The sequence below is a fragment of the Acomys minous genome, assembly GCF_964271855.1.
Source record: "Acomys minous genome assembly, chromosome: 1".
Classification (NCBI taxonomy): domain Eukaryota; kingdom Metazoa; phylum Chordata; class Mammalia; order Rodentia; family Muridae; genus Acomys; species Acomys minous.
In genome coordinates this window covers 12953308-12973697 of record NC_140483.1, presented here as the reverse complement: position 1 = coordinate 12973697, position 20390 = coordinate 12953308, and the positions used below count along the sequence as shown (strand labels likewise).

Sequence of the window (20390 nt, the reverse complement as noted above, 5' to 3'; positions counted from 1 at the left end):
TGTTTCAAAAAGAAAGAGCAGAGGGGATGGTAGGAGAGGGGAGGGGAGGGGAGGAGAGACCATGCCTACCGAGTGCAGTCCCCACCAATGTAAGCCCAAGACAAGACCAGACAAAACAAAACAAAAATGCCTAAAGCTGTTCAATAGACATGGAAAAGTAATTTATAGTAAAAGAAATCATATTTGTGGGGCCAGGAGTGAAGGCAGAGGAAATTAATATAAAGAAGCATGAAAGAGATCTTTGGTAGTAAAATAATGTCTCATACACTTATTATGACATTAGGCATGTAGGTATATGCTCCCTGGGTGTGGTTTTTTTATTTTTGTTTTTTGTTTTGGTTCCACTGACTTTATTGTCCATCAATCACGGTTCGGAAAGGCTGCACAGGCATCACCCCTCCAGCCCTGCAGGCGGCGCTGTGACAGCTGCCACCCGTCTCCCCGCTCCGGACTACTCTAAGCGGAAGCCCCGCCCCCTGGCAGCATGCCTCCTGCCCATTGGACCGGCGCGGCCGAGGCTGACCAATGGCGGAGCGCTAGTGCGCCTCCATCTTTGTGCCGCCGTAGTCCTGCGCTCTGAGCGGTTGCAGAAGAGAGGTGGGCAGCGGGTGCCACCGCGCCGTTTCTTGCTCCGCGGCCTGGTTTCTCGCTGCCCGAAGCCGCGATGCCTCAGTTCCAGACCTGGGAGGAGTTCAGCCGCGCGGCCGAGAAGCTGTATCTCGCCGACCCCATGAAGGTGAGCCGCTGGCGGGACGGCCCCGGGGCCTGGGGTCTCCTCTACCTTTTGGGGGGCGGCTTTAGCACCTCAGGAAGCGGAGTCGGCCCTCAAGTCTCGCTGCCTCCTCTGTCTCCTTCCGTCTGGCTTGGACAGTAGCCACAGGCAGGGCCATCTCCGCTGTGGCTGATTCTACACCCGAGGCAACTTCCGCCATGGCTTTGGTTTACGTGTCGCTGAGGCTGAGGCTCCTCCCCTGCACCTTCCCTTTCCTGTCCGTCACTTATTTTAGTACTCCTTCTCACAAAGACTCAAGAGTACCTAATAAAATGGTGATAAATTAGGTCCCAGTTGGGAAATACCTGCCCCACTCCTCAGGTTAATGGAGATTTTTAGTCTTTCCCGTGAGTCAGTTATCTTTTTAAAACCTTGAGAATGCTTGCACTTATACCGTAGATATAAGTGTTTGCAAACGGTTTTGTCCCCCAGAGCAAATCTTCCCATTCCCAATTGACCTACTCAGAATAGGTTCTGTGAGAAACTCAAAGGTAAATTTCACCATTCCTTAAGGGTTGTGGAAGGTACGGTAGATGCATGTATTGTGAATATATCCTTTGGGAAAAAAAGAAAACGAGCACTTAACATCTCAAGAACCTGGCCTCAGGGCTTAGTGTATGCCATCTCTAATGATTGAGATACAACACCAATTGTTTTTAAAAATAGGTATTGGGTCTGGGGAGATGCATAGTATGCAGAACTCACATAGAGAGAGAGAGAATGGCCAGTCATGGTGGCACACGCCTTTAATCCCAGCACCCAGAGGCCGGCAGATTTCTGTGAGTTCCAGGTCAGCCTGGTGTACAAAGCGAGCTCTAAGACAGCCAGGGCTGCACACAGAGAAACCATCTCTACAAACAAAAAACAAACAAAAACCCCAAAAGGTAGATTTAATAGATTGCTCAATGTAGTCTTCTGACTACACACACAATAATAAGTTTTAAAAAAATTACATTAGCTGGGCGTGGTGACACAGGCCTGCCTTTAATCCCAACACTCGGGAGGCAGAGGCAGGCAGGATCACTGTGAGTTCAAGGCCAGCCTGGTCTACAAAGTGAGTGCAGGGCAGCCAGGGCTACACAGAGAAACCCTGTCTTGAAAAACCAAAAAAAAAAAAAAAAAAAAAAACCAAAACATTGCTGCTGGCAACTCAGTACGCTTGTTTGTTTGTTTTTTGCAAGAAGCATCATTTATAGTTTTGGTTGTAAACTCAGCCTTTAGCAGCTGAGCTGTCTCTCCGCCCCACAGGGAGCATCTTTTTAAAAATGAATTCTTATGTGTATCAGTGTTTTTCCCGAGTGTGTGTAGGCACTGTGCATGTACGGTGCCTGTCAGAAGAGGGCATTAATCCCCTGGATCTGGAATTAGGAATGGTTTTGAGCTACCTACCATGTGGGTTCTCAGACCAAAAATTGTCCAACTGCAATACGTTGCTATTACCATAAGTGGCTGGAAGGGAACAGTGGCGCACGCCTATAATCCCAGCATTCAGGGTGCTGAAGAAAGGAGAATGGAGAATTTGTGGTCAGCTTAGGCTACACAATGAGACCCTGTCTTAAGGAGAGGAGGAGGAGGAGGAGGAATAAATGCACTAGGGGGAAAACGGGGAACTGAAGGTCCTCAGCAGCAGGCTAGCACTGGGCTGCAGGCTGCAGGCTGCTGGTGGTGCCCTTCGTTGTACTTTCCTTCTGTTGCTGTGACAAAACACCCCGACAAGAAGCAAAGAGGGAGGAAAGGGTTTCTTTGGCTGCCCATTCCACGTCTGTCCATTACTGAGGGAAGTCAGGACAGGGACTTGACACCAATACAACTGTAGTCACAAGCAGAGAGACAATACAATACTCGCTCGTGCCACACTTAGTTCATAGCTAGCTGTCTCCACTCACACAGTTCAGGGCTCAGCCCATAGTTGGTTGTCTTCCCACCTCGATTAACAGACGGCCCGGCCCCCTCATACCATAGGCCGCCCTGAGCTAGATAACCCCAGGCTCCCTTCTAAGCTGATGTGTAAAGTTAATTATCCTTTCACTATTAAAATTGGCAATAGTTCATCAGCTTCGTTTACAAAATGATAATAAGTGGCAAAATAAATGAGGTGTTTTTGAAATGGTGTAGTTTGTGACAATCGTGGCTTATGGTACCTCCATCTGTTCATTTCCCTTTCTCCTGCTTTGCCATTTGTTTCCTCAGTTGAGCAGTGTGCTGCAAGGTGGTATGAGATTTTGTCCAGAAGGGCCTGATACTGGCAACGGTATGCTTGTCTTTAATTTAGTAAAAGGATGTAAAGAGTACACCAACACATGTGGACACTAGCACACGTGGGATGGCCATTTTCAGAATGTGGTCGTTGCAGGAAACATGGAAACAAAAACTGAAGTGACAGAGAATTGTGATCAGAATAGTCTAGAATGTACAGGGCAGGGACCATCTCACCTTTCTACTTTTCTTTATAGCTTCTGTTAGTCAGTGTCTTGTCTGTCTGTCCAACTTGTCGTCCTGACTAGAGAGGGCTGTACAGTGTGATAGCATTCTCAAGTCCCCGAATGACTTGCTGTGAAAGACCGAGCTTAGGTACAAGCCTTGGCCCTGAGCCCCAGGCCTCTCTGATCCCGTAGGGCTAAAGAAGACAGCTTGTCGGGTCTCTGAGATCTGTTCGCCAGGATTCTGCCTTCTCCCCCAGCGCATTTATCTTTTTACCCTTTACCACTCTAGCCTGCATGGCTTGAACTGAAATGCTTTTTTTTTTTTGGCTGGTGGATTGAAAACAAGCCTGTTAATTGGGTCTGTCTTCCATTTAGTCTCTACTTCACACATGTGCCACATCTTTCTGAAAACAAACACTGAAGTGTCCTCTGCTTAAAACCGCTTCTCCCTATATAACTGAGTAGAGTCCCAGCTCCCAGCCGCACTGTCTTGGCTTAACCATTGAGGCTTTAGACTTGGTGAAGCCACAGTCTACATCTGAAGAATACACTGGCTCTTTGTTCAGAACACTTCTGCCTTTTCCAGCCTTCTCTACAGGAAAACAAAACATGTATCTTCAAAGCCACCTTCTAAGAAAAGTGGCTCTTGACTTTTTTCCAGTATAAATTATTTTTCTCCCTTTAGCACTTTTACCTAGTGGTGTTTTTTTTTTTTTTTTTTTTTTAGCAGACTTATGTGGTAGCCAGCTGGGGCCTGGATCTTCTGGTCTGGGTTTTCACAAGATGGTTAGTGAAACCTGATGAGGAGACTTGATGAACACAGGCTCTCTCCTTAAGTTGGGGTGGGGGTGGGGGTCAGGTAACTGTAGGTCTTGGAGATGTGGCCTTGGCAAAGTTGCCCAGGGCGGCAGTTAAGCCCCTGGCTGATGTGTAGCAGTCATCAACACCGGCCATCATCAGTAGCTTCTTGGGCACAGGTGCACAGAGACAATACCAGTGCCTCTGTGGGGCACGGATGAGATGCACCAAAACAGAGCCACAGGGACAATGGAAAACTTGGCCAAGATGATGGCTTCTTAGATGGCAGTAGCTACCTCCTAGAGCACGTAAAACTGAGACCAACATGACCATTGTAGTCCCCAGTAGCGACAAAAGCTTTGAACCTGGTCCACTGGCCAGCCCGTGTCTGCTTCTGCACTGGCATGATCTTGAGAGCCTTATCCTTTAGGGATGCGCCCAGGAAAAACTTGATAATCTCTTCACTCTTTTACTGACAAGAATGTATCATACACACACACACACACCTATTTAACGTATAACTAGAACAAAGAGACTTGAACTAATGGCTGGCTTTCCCCCCTTGCCTCACTTCAGTGTTGAGCGCACAGTGGAAGTGTTTTCAGGTGTCTGGGGCACTCACTCTGAAGAGCCTCCGTTGCACCTCACTTGACTAAGTTGTTTATGAACAGTTCCATCTTTTTATTATTCTTATTATTTTGTTTTTAAATAAGTTTTTTTTTTTTTTTTGCTGCAGGTACGCGTGGTGCTCAAATACAGGCATGTTGATGGGAATTTGTGTGTCAAAGTAACAGATGACTTAGTTGTAAGTATGCATTTTTATTTGTTGCATTGGGGGGCGTGAGTTGACCAGCTGTTTGAAATTATTGATGTAGAATTCGTGCAGATGACTTACTAGGGTGCTTATTATGCACGCATTCCACAGTGAAGAACGCCATTTGAGAGCTGTTGTAGATCAGCGAATCACTAACCTGCCTCCTGAAGGCAGTGTGCCAGCTCTGGCCTGACACTTGCCTCCTCAGTCCTGGCCAGAGAGCAGAGACTACACTTGAGCGGGTTTCTGTTCTCATGGTGAGAGGTAAATGATAAATAGCTTTTGTTTTCTGTTTGTTGGTTTGTTTCTGAGACATGGTTTCTCTATGTAGTCCTGGCTGTGCTGAACTCACTATGTAGATCATGCTGGCCTTGAACTCACAGAGTGCTAGTATCAAAGGCATATGCCACCATGCCTGGCTCTGTAAAAGATTGATTTGAAAAACGAGGGACTGGAGAGATGGCTCTGAGGTTAAGAGCACTGGCTGCTCTTCCAGAGGGTCCTGAGTTCAGTTCCCAGCCACCACATGGTGGCTCACAGCCATCTATAATGTGATCTGATGCCCTCTTCTGGCACACAGGTGTACATGCAGGCAGAGTGCTGTGTGCATAATAAACAAACAAACAAACAAACAAACAAACAAATCTTTAAGAAAGAAAGAAAGAAAGAAAGAAAAAGAAAAACCAAGCCAGGACCTGTTTCTGTCTCTCTCCCCTCCTTCCTCCCCTTTGTTGGCTGGTCTCTTCGTGCAGCCCTCCTCGAGGTCTGCTCCTGGTGTGAGCTCATCAAGTTCATGCTCCATTTGGTCTCCGCCACTTGCAGTGTGAAGACCATTTTCTGATGGGAAGTTTTAGCCCTTGTAGTTTCACTTTATGTTGGCTTTGCTTTTCTGTGTTTCTGTCTTTGCTAATTATTAGATGTTTCTCCATAAATACTGTTTTTTACCAGTATTCTGGCCTTGGTCTTTGTACCACTTCTGAAAAAGTCCATTTGATTCCTGTTGTCTGGTACTTCCTGTATTTGTGCCTGCTTTCAGATTTGTATCTTTGGCCCCTGTCTCTCTGCTGAGGCTCTGACTAACTCTGAAGTCAGGTAACTATACGTCATGCACTGGTCAGAGTTAGCCTTTCCAGAGTGGAGCGTATCAGCTCTTCTGGCCTCTCCTCTTCCACCCACCTGGCCAGAAACCTGCGGAGGTATTTCCCCCTTTTTTTCTCTTGTTATGCCTACTGTTGGTTATTTGGGGAAGGTGGCAATTTGATCCCTTACCATACACACGCCTGGCTAGGTACTTAGACTTGGGGCTAGAACCTCTTTGGCCCCTCCCTGTCGCGCTGCCTCTCCATCCTCACTGGTTCCTTAGGAGCGTACTACTTGTTTGGTTATAAGAGTTGACTTCCAATGGTACCCTTGCTTTTAGTTCACATTGTGCACTGCCAGTGACCTTACACACACACACACACACACACACACACACACACACACTCTCTCTCTCTCTCTCTCTCTCTCTCTCTCTCTCTCTCACACACTTCCCTGCCATTCAAGGGTCTTGCCCACAGTACATATGTTCTACTTCCGAGCACATTCCTAGCCCTGCCAGAATTATTTCATTTTTTGTTTTTGTTTTTTGAGACAGGGTTTCTCTGTGTAGCCTTGGCTGTCTTTGCCTCGAACTCACAGTGATCCACCTGCCTCTGCCTCCCCAGTGTTGGGATTAAAGGCGTGCACCACGCTTAGCTGCCAGAATAATTTTTAAACATGCAAACTTTCTATAGTTCCTTTAAAAACAACCCTTCTATGCCGGGCGTGGTGGCGCACGCCTTTAATCCCAGCACTTGGGAGGCAGAGGCAGGTGGATCGCTGTGAGTTCGAGGCCAGCCTAGTCTGCAAAGTGAGTTCAGGACAGCCAAAGCTACACAGAGAAACCCTGTCTCGAAAAACCGAAACAGAAAACCCAGTCCTTCTCCGTGTTATCCCCTGTCACTGCTAACAGTTTCCTGCATTAGTTAAGGGACTGTCCTCCCAAGTAGGACATGTACATTGTGTAACCTACGCTGAGCTCATCCTGCTGTGTAGCTGAGAATGAGCGGAACTTTTGAAACATTAATTTAGGTGTTTGGGTGTTTTGCTGCATGCATGCCTGTGTGCCGCATGCATGCCTGTGCACCGCATGTATGCCTGGTGCCTTAGCAGTCCAGACGAGGGTGTCAGTTCCCCTGGAACTGGAGCTACAGATGGTTGTAGCCAGCAGGATTTAACTTGCCATGTTTGAGAGTTTTCTAGAAGAGTTTCTTTACATTTCATCTGTAGCAGTGGCATTTACAATAGGGAAAGCACAGCCTGGCATGGTGGTCCATGCCTGTAATTCCAGCACTCAGGGAGGCAGAGGCAGGTGGATTGATGTGAGTTCAAGGCCAGCCTGGTCTACAAAGTGAGTCTAGGACAGCCAAGGCTACACAGAGAAACCCTGTCTAAAAACAAAACAAAACAAAAAGATAGGGAAAGCAATAATTGCTGGATGCTCAGTATGACACCAGAGAATAGAGCCGAATGAAGGTGGCCAAGACCCCTGCAGTTGGGCCACTTACTTGCTTCCTTCATTATTAGTATCTTGTTTTGCTTAGTTTATGCATCTTTACATTTCTGACAGTGTTTGATGTACAGAACAGACCAAGCTCAAGATGTAAAGAAGATTGAGAAATTCCACAGTCAACTAATGCGACTTATGGTGGCCAAGGAATCCCGCAGTGTCCCCATGGAAACAGAGTGACTGGTTTGAAATGGAGACTGTTTGTTATGTTCTTGGGAAGTAAATAGCTTTTGAAACTGAGAAAGTGTTGGGAAGAAAATATTTATGTAACTGAGCCGTCAAAAGCTGAGCGACCAGCCTGTGTTCTAAGGTTTGCTTTAAGAGTAGGAATGTCAGTGTTTTCAGTTAGAAAACCTTTATTTTTGGAAACTGAATAAGAAGTACATTAGAAACTTTTTGCAGATCATTTGCTGTCTGGCAAACATGTAATTATCTTTCTGGTAAATTCATATCAATAATTTGTGGAAGAATTAACAAGAAAAGTTAGTTCCTTCTAGATTGTGTTTGTTTAAGAGAAAATAAAATGTAACCTTTTGCTGCATTGGATGTTTCCTTCAGAGCATAGCGTGTGTGTAGTTTATACTAAACACGTGGTAACTGGGATCACCTGCTCTGCGCCGCACCCGATCCAGTGTTGTGACGGGCAGCTCTGCTTTACCTTTCTGGCCAGCTTCAAACTGTGTATTTGAATGGAAGGAACTTGAAGTGTCAGCTTGCTGAACGTGGCTGACTTTAAGTCGGGCTTCCAGTGAGCAGAGCGAGATGCAGTTCTGTGACCGCAGGGCAGAGCAGTGACCACTGTGGTGGGCTGAGAGCACCGCGGGCAGAACTCACCTCGGGTTGTCCCCACTTGTAGTTACTAGAAGGGCTAAGGATGACTCAGACTGAACTAAAGTACGAAGTGGAGCGCGCCTCTCAGAACTGTTAGGTTTCTAATGAACCAGAAGTCTGCTGTTTATATTTAGCTTGTATTTATAATCTGATTTTACCATCTAAATGTAATATTCCATGTTTTCTGCTTGAGTGAAGTTAAGGTACTGCATTAAAATATTTTTGAATAACAATTTAACTTGAAATTTTTATTAGTTATAAAAATTTTACTCTGTTTTAGAACGATCAGTAAATAAAATATAAACATACTGTTTTTGTTGAGGTTCTGGATTTCCTGTATAGGCTCCTTTCCTTTCCTCCTTTGTGCATGGTCTCACTAGCTGTGGCTGTCTGAGAACTTACTATGGAGGCCAGGCTGGCCTAAGTCTTACAGACATCCACCTGCCTCTGCCTCTCATGCGTTGGGACTGAAGAGAGCATCACCACACCTGAGTATGGCTTTCTTGACTAGGGTATGTGTTACTCATTTCATCTGAGGTGAGTCTAGAGGTACTGAAAGTGAGTGTTTCTGTTGGTTATTTTTCTAATCTTTTTATTGCATGAGTCTCTAAGCTGTTTGTTGATGGTGAATTTGTTTTCTTGATTTAGGGAAATACAATCAAACACTACTTTTTTAGTTTCAAGTTTTCTCCCCAGAAGAAATGGGAAAAGGGAATGTGGTCCTTTTTCTCGTTCACATCTATTTTTTTCCATGACTGTGTAGCAATAACATGGAAGGAAGGGATGGCTGAATCCTTCTAGCCCATAATATAACTCCAGCGGCCATGTCTGCTGAGTGGTGTGGCGCGGTGCCTCTGAGTGTTCATGTGTCATCAGCATGTTTGGATGTTGGAATTAACTTGTATGAATATACTTTAGCAATCTGTTTTGTGACATACTTGATCAAAATACAGGGCAGGAACTCAAGCAAGGCAGGAATCTGGAGTATTTATATATGTAAGCTAATATAAAAAGTAATAAAAATAAAATGATCACTGAGGAAACTGAAGCAGGAGGATTGAGAGTTCAAGGCCAACCTTGATTACTTCGCCTCTATTTGAAATCAAAGAAAGAAAAGAAAGGAAGAAAGAACGAATGAAAGAATGAATTTTTACATACAAAATATCTTCATACGCCTGTAATCCCAGCACTCGGGGAGGCAAAAGCAAGTGGTTCTCTGTGAGTTTGAGGCCAGCCTAGTCTACAAACGGGGTAGAGGGTGGAGGTGTCTTCAGGGGGTGGATGCCAGTTACACCTCAGTAAGGAGATTCTGGCAGGAAAGAACAGAGACGTTGCAGTGACTACCACCTGCCCTCAGTTTTCCAGTGTGAGGGGGATGCTGGTCCCAGCAGCCCTACCGGGAGTACTGACTGCAACTCTTCTGTCTCCTACTTTCTTTTCTCCCCTTATTCGCAGGCATCAGGCCTGCTGCCATGCTTGCGCCTTTACCCATTGCTGCTGGTGAGCCTCACATTTTTCTGCTCCAGCTTTGCTTTCTGGGAGACTTGAGTTAATGTCCATTTGAATGGCAGAATTTTAGCATTTTCTGTTGGATTTAAGTGCCTCAGATGTAAAATGGCATTAGTAATAATATTTACCTCAGATATGAGGACCAAGTAATTAATATCAGTGCCTGGCACATAGCAACTCTGTATTAAAATTAATAAATTAGAATGTACTCCATGTTTAGAATATGCTGGTTGAATACATTGTAAATGCCTTGCCCATTTCTGTTAGTTTTTTTGGGGGGGAGGTCTAGGAACACTGTTTTGTGTTTCTAGAAATTGATTTGTTTTCTATTTGCGTTTTAACACATTACCACAAATTAAGTTATTTTAAATGACACATTGAATTCTTCAATGTTCGAAATGAGCCTTAATTGGCTAAAACCAAGGTGTTGCCACAGCTGGTCTTCTTGAAGGCTGCGAGAAACTTTGCTAGCTTTATTCCTATTTGTCTGCCTGCCTTCCCCCTTTCTCCTTCCCTCCTTCTCCCCTCTCCCTCTCCGCTCACTCCCTCTACCCCCCCATCTGTCTGTCTGTCTGTCTGTCTCCCTCCCTCCCTCCCTTTCTCTCTCTCTCTCTCCCCCCTCCCTCTCTCCCTCTCTCTCGTTTGTGTACATGTGAGTGCACACATCCCACATCGGCTCGTGGAGATGGACAGGAGTTGCAGGAGTTGATTCTCTCCTTCCATCGTGTGGATAGTGGGGTTTGAACTCAGGTCGTCAGGTTTGGTGGCAAGCACTTTTATCCCCTGAGCCTTCTCTCTCAGCTTTGAGTCACTGCAGGCTCATGGTGTCACAGCAGTGACACCTGTTTCTCCCTGTTTTCACATTGATCTCCTTTAGCCTTGTCTTCTTAGAAGGACCCTTGTGGTACATTAGTGCCAACCCAGGAAACCCCCAGGATACTCTTGCCTCTTGTTCATATCCACCAAGTGCGTCTTGGCCTATAGATGTGGTCACAGGGTCCAGGGATTAGGATGCTGATGTCTTTGGGGCTGCTCAGCCTACCATGGATATTTCTTATTATAGAGAAATGTTCAAGTTTTGATTCACACTTGTCCTTTGGAACTTGTGGGACTTCACTTCAACGCCTCCTTCAAATTCCAAAATACACACACACTCAAGTCTTGTCTGAGATGCTAAGATATTTGTCTACAAGAAAGTTGAGCTCCCTGAGGCCCACTGACCGCCCACTTCTGACAGTTCCTGAGCACCCTGTCTGTCCCTGGGAAGGCACCCGGGCAGCAGGGGAGTTAGGCATGAAGGGCTGCTTCTCTGGGCTTTGGAAGGTGAGAGCATTTGAGGAAGACGGTCCCAAGGAAAGGGCACACAGGAAGAGCAGGTGCCGCGGAGTGGCCCAGCGAGCGTGGTAGACAGTGTGTCTCCTTGAGCAGTGGAAAGAAGCAGAGGCCAAGAGCTGAGGCTCCTGGGGACTGGTGGACATATGTGTCTTGGCACAGATCGACTCTTGTGGGTATCAAGGGTGAGTAAGACCAGGCCACTGTCTCCCTAACCCTTAGGGCAGGAAGAAAGCCTCTCAGCCCACCCTGGGCACCAGCTCACAATACAGAGTATCAAACACAAGAAAATAACCCTAGAAGTCCTGACACCCTAGGCTAGACCCTCATCAGGCTAGATGCTGGAGAAAAAGAGCAATTGGATGGAGGAGCTGGTTGTAGAAATCTGTTCTGTTTATGTTTAGGAGTGACCTCAGGTGAATCAGATGTATTCCGGTTCCTCCACTGGAAAATGGAGTGATAACAGTTCACACTTTACTATGGTGGTTGTAAAGAGTAGAAAAAATTATGAGTGGAAGGTACAGAGCTTGCATGTCTCCAAACATTATTGTCAAAGTATGTATTGAGGGCATCACTTCCAGAAGAAGGCAGCCATTCTCCAGCATGCATGTGGGTGCCGTAGGGCTGCATTTCCCAACATGCATGTGGGTGCTGTAGGGCTGCCGCTCCCCAGCGTGCATGTGGGTGCTGTAGGGCTGCATTTCCCAGCGTGCATGTGCGTGCCATGGACCCACACTCCTCATGCTCTCATGGTAAGTGCTTTATCCACTGAGCTGTTTCCCAGCCCCAACCCTGTGTGTTCTTAAGTTAGCACGCTGATTTCTCACGTTAAGAGTGATGGTGTTGATCACATCACCTTGGAGGAATTCTATTTCAGACTCAAGCATCCGTGATGTCACCAAGACAACCTCAGACAGAAGCAAGTGTTGGGCTGACTCAGTGACTCAAGCTCATGAGGCCCCAGGACTGTGTCTCTCATGCTCCAACCCCTCCGCCATGTGTGAGGGATGAATGAATGGGATGAACCGGAGTCCCATCTCGACAGCTAGTGACTGTGGCCTTGGACAAGTCACTTGCTGAGGTGCCATTTCCTCCCCAGAGACTAATTATGGCATCACCTGGCATGCAGCAGCTCCTTACGTGGTGACAGTAGAAGCACTGTCATTGATGGAGTTGGGAAGGGCACAGAGCAGCTTCCCACACCTAGGTTCCTCTACAGTCGGGTCACGTTACACTAGTTTGTGGTCTGTTCCTGGTCACCCATTCCCACCATGCGTCCACAGCATTGTATCCTGAAGGCCAGCATGTCTTCTTCATCCTGCTGTGTCCTCAGGGCCTGGCCTGTACTCTGTACTCCATAATGTTGCCCTAGTGAAGAGGTGTATGTGACCAGCAGCCAGGGTCTCACTGACTTGGAGCACTTAGAAGAGGGCCCTGGGGGCTGGTGAGAGGGAGGGAGGGCTCGGCACGCAGAGGGGAAGCCTGATGTTCTAGTGCAGTCAGCAGAGTCAGTGTGGCGGGAGAAAGGAGCCAAGTGCACACATGCATGTGCACGTACACATACACACACGCGCGCGCGTGCGCCAATAAATAAATGTTAAATTTTAAAAAGTATGCATGGTGGTGCACACCTGTAATTCCAACACCTAGGAGGCAGAGGCAGGAGGATCTCTGTGAATTCAAGGCCAGCCTGGTCTACAAAGTGAGTCCAGGACAGCCAAGGCTACACAGAGAAACTCTGTCTTAAAAAACCAAAAACAAAAAACAAACAAGAAACCCCACAAAAAAGTATGTTTTATCTGCTTGAGGTGAACCCACCAAGGCCTAATTCAGCACTCTTATTTGCAGATGAGGAAACTGTGGCTCAGGGAGGCCTTATCTTGGCTTGGGTTGGACATTTAAACCCAGCCCCTCCAGTCCCCCAAGGAGACCACTCCTGGGGTGCTAGCAAAGTCAGTTGCAGAATGGGGGAAGGCTGGTGTGCGGTTGTGCATGCATGCGTGCATGTCCTCCAGTAAGCTCTTACAGAGTGCCAGGCTGATGATGTGTTCCTCATGCTATATTTCAACAACCCCAAAGCAGACACCATTTTCTGCAGTGTCATAATTAGAGGACAGAGGCTTTAAGAAGAAAAGCCAATGGCTGAGATGCCCCACTTAGAACAGCAGGATTTGAGGGCCGTGCTGAACTGTATCCTTCTAGCCCACCACCTCTCCCTTTCTAGACTGTCTGCCTCTGCAACTCACAGTTAATATATACTTAGATGGCACCCCGTTAGTAACCAGTCAAGATCTGTCACTAAGTAACTGGCCAGTTACCCTTTGACAGCTTGGCAAATGAAAGCTGGCAACCAGCTGTGATGGCAGATTGAGCAAAGAACCCTGGAACCCTAAAATCCACGCTGTACTAGGCTCCACTCCCTCAGGCTCTGTCGGCCTATGCCTGGTGCTGCTGCTGATGGTGGAAATTGAGAGCAATGGGATAGTTCCTTAGGCAGCCTAGGAAGAAACCAGGCTGCAGGTCATTGTCCCATCCATTCTGAGAGTGTCCCTTCCCTGGGAATTGCCCTGTCACACCTCATTGACTCCTGTGGGATATGTGCAAGGCATGAGCCAGGTTCAACTTGTAATACAACTGGGAGTGAGCTTCTTGAGTCCCAATGTGAGGCGGGGCAGACACTGTCAGCACCTAGTCACAGATACGGACTTTGAGCCTGAGATCTGCAGCCTTGCAAGGCTACAGATCCAGACTGACTGGCTCCAGACTCTAACCCTCCAGCCTCCTGCCTCAAGGCCAAGGTGTCATTGTGACCCAGGTGACACTGATGGGGGAGTGTGCTTCAGCCTCCACAGAGGCTGGCTGCACCTCAGGAGGAGGGGGCGGGTGCCCCCGACTGGTGGTGGTGGGGTATCTTCTCTGATGGATTTTCCCTTCTGCCCAGGAGGAGCGCTCTCTCCCTTGGCCAATCACGTGGGCAGTCCTGCCCTTCATGGGTATTTCTTGAGCACCTACTATGCAGTAGACATGACACTAGAGATTAGAGAAACCAAGATAAAGGGTTCAGTGTGGCCCTGATTTTATAGGGGGATAGAACAAGATCACGCCACTCAGTGGCAGCTGAGGCCTCTGAAGAAGCCAAACCAGGGCAGCAGTGGGAGCCTGGGGCATTAGGGCGATGACTTGTGAGTCGGGGGAGCCATCTGTGAGGTGTCTGTATGGGAGGGAGGGCTCCCACAGTGTAGCCTGAGAGATGAGCATGGCCTTGACCCATGTGGCCCTTTGGGGGGCTGGGGGCTAGGAGAAGAGATTGTGGAGGTGAGCAGTAGGCAGCGTCTGTTGGCTGAGTGGAGCCATGTCCAGTCTCTGTAGTCAGAAAGGGGTTCTGAGGGCCACAGATACAGAGCGCCAGGCCCTTCCAGCAACAGTGGGTTCCGGACATTCTGTAGGTCATCTGTAGGTCACAGTGACTAGAAATACCAGGCACTAGAACCAAGGTCTTGGGGCTCCCGGGGCACCTTGGATACACCCTCCTCAACTCTCAGCAAGGACGCAGCCTCAGGAGTTGGGGCTCCCAGGGCACCTTGGATACACCCTCCTCAACTCTAAGCAAGGACGCAGCCTCAGGAGCTGCCATGCAGAAGCTGGGAAGCCCGCTGCCTCTTGGGATGGCCCGGCATCCCAGCCCTGATATGGGACAAGAGGGAACTTGGCAGTCCCTCCATTCTCTCCAGTCAGCTGGGGAGTCCCCCATCTGTTAACCAGCAGCCCCTAGGAGCAACAGCCAGGTTTCCCAGAAGACTAATGACACTTAAGTGCCCCCAGATGGACTCCGTAAAGGATGGCAAGTGTCACCACTGAGGGGAAGATGGACGCACTTGTGTTCAGTTCCGCAGTCCCACGAGGACAGAGGAAATGAACCCAAAGATTCCACCCACCAGCCTGTGCAGCCTCTGTCGCCGGTTTGCACACAAATGTCCTCTGGGTGTGTTATTAGTGCCACTTACTAGAGACTACAAAGTGCATGTATTCTTTTAAATTTTGCTCTTTAAAAACTAATGGGTCAGAGAGTGAACCATCTGTAACAATAAAGCCGAAATATACGATGACTTGGAAAACTGGCAGATGGAGAAAGAGTGCTCTTGCTAGCCCCATGTGGTAGCAGACTGAAGCCACCTGGGCTCAGAATGCCACGCGGGGCTGTCTGTGTCCAGAGGAATTGGGAACTCTCTTCAGTGGTTTGGGAATTGGGAATGTGTGACTGGGCTGCCCTGGGTTAGGTGACAGAACACAGACCTGGAGGAGGGTGTGTGCCAGTCTCCTGTCCTTGCCCTCAGGCTTGGCATTAGCCACTGTCCTCCCCACAGAGCCGGAGCCAGAGCACACTGCTGGGCACCTGTGGTCATCATGTCCTGCCATCCTCTTGTCCTTCCTGCAGCCTGGAAACACCCTCCCTGCTCCTCAGCTCGGCAAGGGGCTGGGAATGGCCTGGGAGACCTGTGACCCTGTGTTCAGCTTCTCAGCACAACCAGACCTTGGGCGGGTCAACTTTCAAGGCTCCAGTTTCCTCCTTTTGAATCGGGAACTGTTTGGTAAGCTTTTGGGGTGATTAAACAAACTCATTCCCACAGCAGCCTCATGCCTGTGAGGGGGTCAGTGGACAGGCCTCTGAGCTGAGTTGTTGCTAGTTAGTACCATATCCAAGAAACTGTGACTGCTGGAGTAGGCTCAGGGGCAAAGCAGGGGTAGTGGTCTTGAAGAGGACCTGAGTGTGGCTCCCAGCACCCACGGCAGGCAGCTCCCTATTAGCTTAACCTCCAGTTTCAGGGGAATCAGTGCCCTCTTCTGACATTTGTGGGCATCTGCACCCACGTGCACATACACACAAACACCCACATACACACATAATTTAAAATAAGATGCAATCTTTAAAAAAAATTGTGGGGCTGGAGAGAAGGCTCAGTGAGTGGTTAAGAACACTTGTTTTAGCTGGGTGTGGTGGCACACGCCTTTAATCCCAGCAATCGGGAGGTAGAGGCAGGTGGATCCCTGTGAGTTTGATGCCAGCCTGGTCTACAAAGTGAGTCCAGGACAGCCAAGGCTACACAGAGAGAAACCATGTCTCAAAAATAACAACAACAACAAAAATAATAAGAACACTTGCTACTCTTTCAGAGGATCTGGGTTCAGTTCCTAGCACCCACATGGCATGGCAGCTCACAAACCATCCGTAACTCCAGTCCCAGGGGACTCAGTCTCTGAGAACAGCAGGCAGGCATGCAATGTACTTATATACACAGGCAAAAAACCCCAACAAAATACCAAACTCATACACATTTTAAAAAATCTTTTTTGTTTGTTTTTTGAGACAGGGTTTCTCTGCGTAGCCTTGGCTGTCCTAGACTCATTTTGTAGACCAGGCTGGCCTCGAACTCACAGTGATCCGCCTACCTCTGCCTCCTGAATGCTGAGATTAAAGGCGTGCACAACCACGCCCAGCTTTAAAAAATCTTTTTAAAAATGCGATTGTAATGTCTCCTGCTTGGATTTGTGGTTGCATCCTGTTCATCCCTATTTTGTACAGACTATGAATTGCCAGTCTCTTCTCACTAGGTTTTGGGGAGCTGGATTTATAAAGTCATATCAAGTGTGTGTGTGTGTGTGTGTGTGTGTGTGTGTGTGTGTGTGTGTGTGTACTTGTTCATGCTGGAGTCAGGATTTGGAAAATAGAGGATGGTGGGAAGAGGGATCAAAACACAAATGACTGGCCCCATCTCTTATGTCTGGGAGGGTTGGATTCTCCCCCAAAGCAGCTGTGGTGGCCTCACTGCTAGTCAAGGAGGACAAAGGGCAGCACTGGCTGCAGATGTCTGAGCCTGCCACCATGGTCTGTTAGCACCTCAACTCATGGCTGAAGCACTCCACACTCAGTCAGCCAAGCACAAAGGAAGACTGGTCATGCAAATGCATGCAAGTTGCTTCTTGGAGCCATCAGCTCCCACTTCCCATGGTGCAACAGGCTCTACTTCTGTCCTAAAACTGAAGGGGACAGTGTGTCTGAGGGTATCCCAACCTCCTCCAGCAGAGTCTGCTGCCCAGTTCCAGTGTTGGGGTGTCTTCAAAGAGCTTGTGTCCTTGGGCTGAGTGTAGCCCTTGCTCTACTTTGATGTATGTTGTGGGTAGAAGGCACTGTCTGGTTGGTGTGTGGACAGGCTCAGTCTGAAGGTCCCAAGAAATCACGTGGTGCCAGGGCTGGGAGAGGTGGTTTATGTTTTTGCTTGTAAATGGCCCTTTTTGTGGCAGACTGGCCACACCTGCCACTTGTGGCTCTTATGTTTCCAAAACATCTGTGCCCATGCCCACAGTTCTGAGGGTGGGGGTGGGGCAGAGGGGTCCGGGCTCATATTTCTGCTGGGCCTGCTGATAGCATCCCTGTGTAGCTATTTCTAGGGCCATGGCAGGTCCCTTGCCAATGTCTATGCAGCTGTATGTACTCTGGGGGCTCAAGGGCATTTGTGGGCTTGCTGCTGCCCTACCTGCCCACCTACCTCTCAGGTGGCCAGTGATCCACGTGTCTCATTCCCAAGAGAAACCAACTTTGCAGAGACACACAAGCTCTGTGGGAGCACAAACTGCCTTGACTCCGTCTGAGGTAGATCTTGCCCAAGCTGGAAGAGAGCTGGCCCGGGCAGTATTGCCTTTTTCAAGTTGAATTCCAGGTTGGTCAGTGAGACCATGGGCTTGGTTATACTGATCCCACAGCCCACCTGGAAGGTGCAGGACAGGCATCCATGTACCCCAAGCCATGTAGTGCCCTAGAGTCTCAGGGAGCACAGGAGCCACTGAGCTAGAGTGAGGGAGAGACGTGACCTGGGCTCATGGCAGTACCTATGCTGAAAGACAGTGTAAACACTCGACCCAACCGTTGGCCCACTTAGAAGTGGTAGATCAGGGGCTAAAAAGCTACTTTGGAGTCAGAAAAGATCAGGACTCAGCCTTGGCTCCTCAAGCCTAACTCCCCTGAAGCGCCTGCCCTCACCAGGGGACTGGGATTGGAAGGGCTCATGAGAGCTCCCCCCTCAGCTCCACTCAGGAAGCACACCTTACAGGAAGGACCCTCCTAAGTTGCTGCGGGCCAAAACACAGTGACCATCCCTTAGCCACTCTCCTTTATTTGAAAGACAGGCAGGAAGTGCTCTGATGTGGCAGCCACCTATGGGCCCAGCTACAGTTGTTGGCACTGGCTGAAGCCCGGCAGCTGCTCCAGCTGAGCTGTGCCTTCAGGGCGCGCGCGCCGAGTTGCAGATTGGGGCTCAGGGAGTACTCAAAGCACTCTTATAGCGTCACCTGGTGGACACGGCGGGTACTGTAGTCCAACCTCATTCTAGATAGGATTCCCAGAGCAACCCTACCAACCCAAGACACAAACTGATTTCTTCCTTTTCTGTACTACCTAAAGCAGGGAGCTGTGAGACACTGGGCTCAAGGAAAAAAAAGTCTCTGGGAAATGAGTTTTCTGAAAATCCACCAGCTGCTGAGTAGCAGAGGCGGACTGAAAAACCAAGATAGGACAACTGTCTGCTATTCCTTTGCCCGCTTCCCACTCTGAAGAGGGGAAGGCTGGATGTCTTTCTGAACTAAATTACACACAGTTACCTTCCATGTGGAAGCCGTTGTTCATGAATTCATTTATGGACTACCAAGGCAGGCAGGCACCATGGTGGGCTCCATGGATACGGGGATGGTAAGAATTCTTCCCCAGGGACGATACGTGAGCACGCACAACTTCGCGGATAGCACAGGACAGGGGGATGGAGAGAGGATACCAGGTGTAGGAGAACCTAGAGGACAGCTGGGCTGAGCCCTAACGGGAACAGGATCCACGTCCTGGCATTTGGGGAAGAGGACCGTTTTATGAGGAAGCTCGGAAGTGTGAGTCCCCAAAGGGTGGTGGGCTATGCTCCAGAAAAATAAGGGTGGTGACGGGGAAGGGAGGAGGGTGCAATTCCAGGGAGGGATCCCGGAGGGTGGCACAGGGGACTCATCTGCCTTGTGTGTCTTGTAGAAACCCCACTGGGGTAGGGAGGATGGGCACACACAGTAGGGCCAGCTTGGCCAGAGAGACTCTGGGGGAGACATGACTGTGGCTTGGGGGAGGGCTTTTAAAACACAGTGGGGCAATTTATTTGCCTTCATCCCCAGTGCCAGGAACTCTGTGTCCTCTCTGCTTGCATCTAGGCAAGTCTCTGATGGCTTCCACTGCTCAGGCAGAAGACCCAAAACCTCAAGGATTTAGTCACTTTTTTTTTGTTTTTTCAAGACAGGGTTTTTCTATGTAGCTTTGGCTGTCCTGGACTCGCTCTGTAGACCAGGCTGGCCTCGAACTCACAGCGATCCACCTGCCTCTGCCTCCCAAGTGCTGGGATTAAAGGCGTGCACCACCATGCCCGGCTACTTTAGTCACTTTTATGCTGAAGGCCTGAGCTGTCCTAGAAGAAAGCAGCAACTGCCATGCGGTGAGGAAACTCAGGGATATGTAGAAGCCGTTCTTGCCCACAGTCTCAACTGGAGCCTCTCAGCCCAATTACCAGGTAAATGTACAAGGGCCTCTCCAGATGGTCAGTCAGCCTAGCCCTCCAGGCTGGCGCACTAGGGCACTGTGCACAGTGGCCTGCGTGTCACTCCACATGTGCCCTCTCTAGCTGCCATGTCCCATGCCACGTGCTTCCTCATTTCTCTCCTCATTTTCCTTTCCCCCCATGGACACAGTCAGCATCAAAGCCCAAACGGTCCCCTGTAGAACATCTCTCAGATGCACCCTCTCTTTCCAAGATGCACCGTCATGGCTTAGAGAAACGAGTCGCGGGTCACAAACACGACAGAATGTTTACTACCTGGACAGTGGGGCAGACCCTGGGGACAGATCAGGAACTCAGGGCAAATGCTTTCACGGAGAGGGAAGAGGAGCCGGAGCACAGCACGGGATTGAGAAACACACCAAGACAAACGGCTGGATGGGCAAACCCAGTCTCTACCCTCTAAGAGCAGATTGTTAGAGGATTAATTTAATTATAAGCCCAGAGGAGGCACCATGGTGTGCCAGGCTCTGTTACTGGGAGCTTCGGCATGTTAACCAGTCCTCTGCCCATGCCATGAGGCAGCCACTGTTGCTGCTGTCACCACCACCGCTATCATCATCACAGTCAGCATTATTTTACAGTATGAGGAATGCGGACCATGGAGGGATTAAATAAAGAAGTAAATAGAATTAATCAATTAAATAAAGTCCTAAGCTCCCATGTGTCGGAGCTGGCTGGGATTTCA

At 48.7% G+C, this 20390-nt stretch overlaps 1 protein-coding gene across 1 annotated transcript; it reads left to right on the top strand.

Moving 5' to 3' along the window:
- The first annotated feature begins 319 nt into the window (after nucleotides 1–319).
- SRP9 (signal recognition particle 9) lies at nucleotides 320–8537 on the top strand. The gene is made up of 3 exons (XM_084767168.1): nucleotides 320–736; nucleotides 4730–4798; nucleotides 7458–8537. Exons 1-3 carry the CDS (start codon nucleotides 665–667, stop codon nucleotides 7575–7577), a joined length of 261 nt encoding a protein of 86 aa, XP_084623294.1. The 5' UTR covers nucleotides 320–664; the 3' UTR covers nucleotides 7578–8537.
- The last annotated feature ends 11853 nt before the right edge of the window (nucleotides 8538–20390 follow it).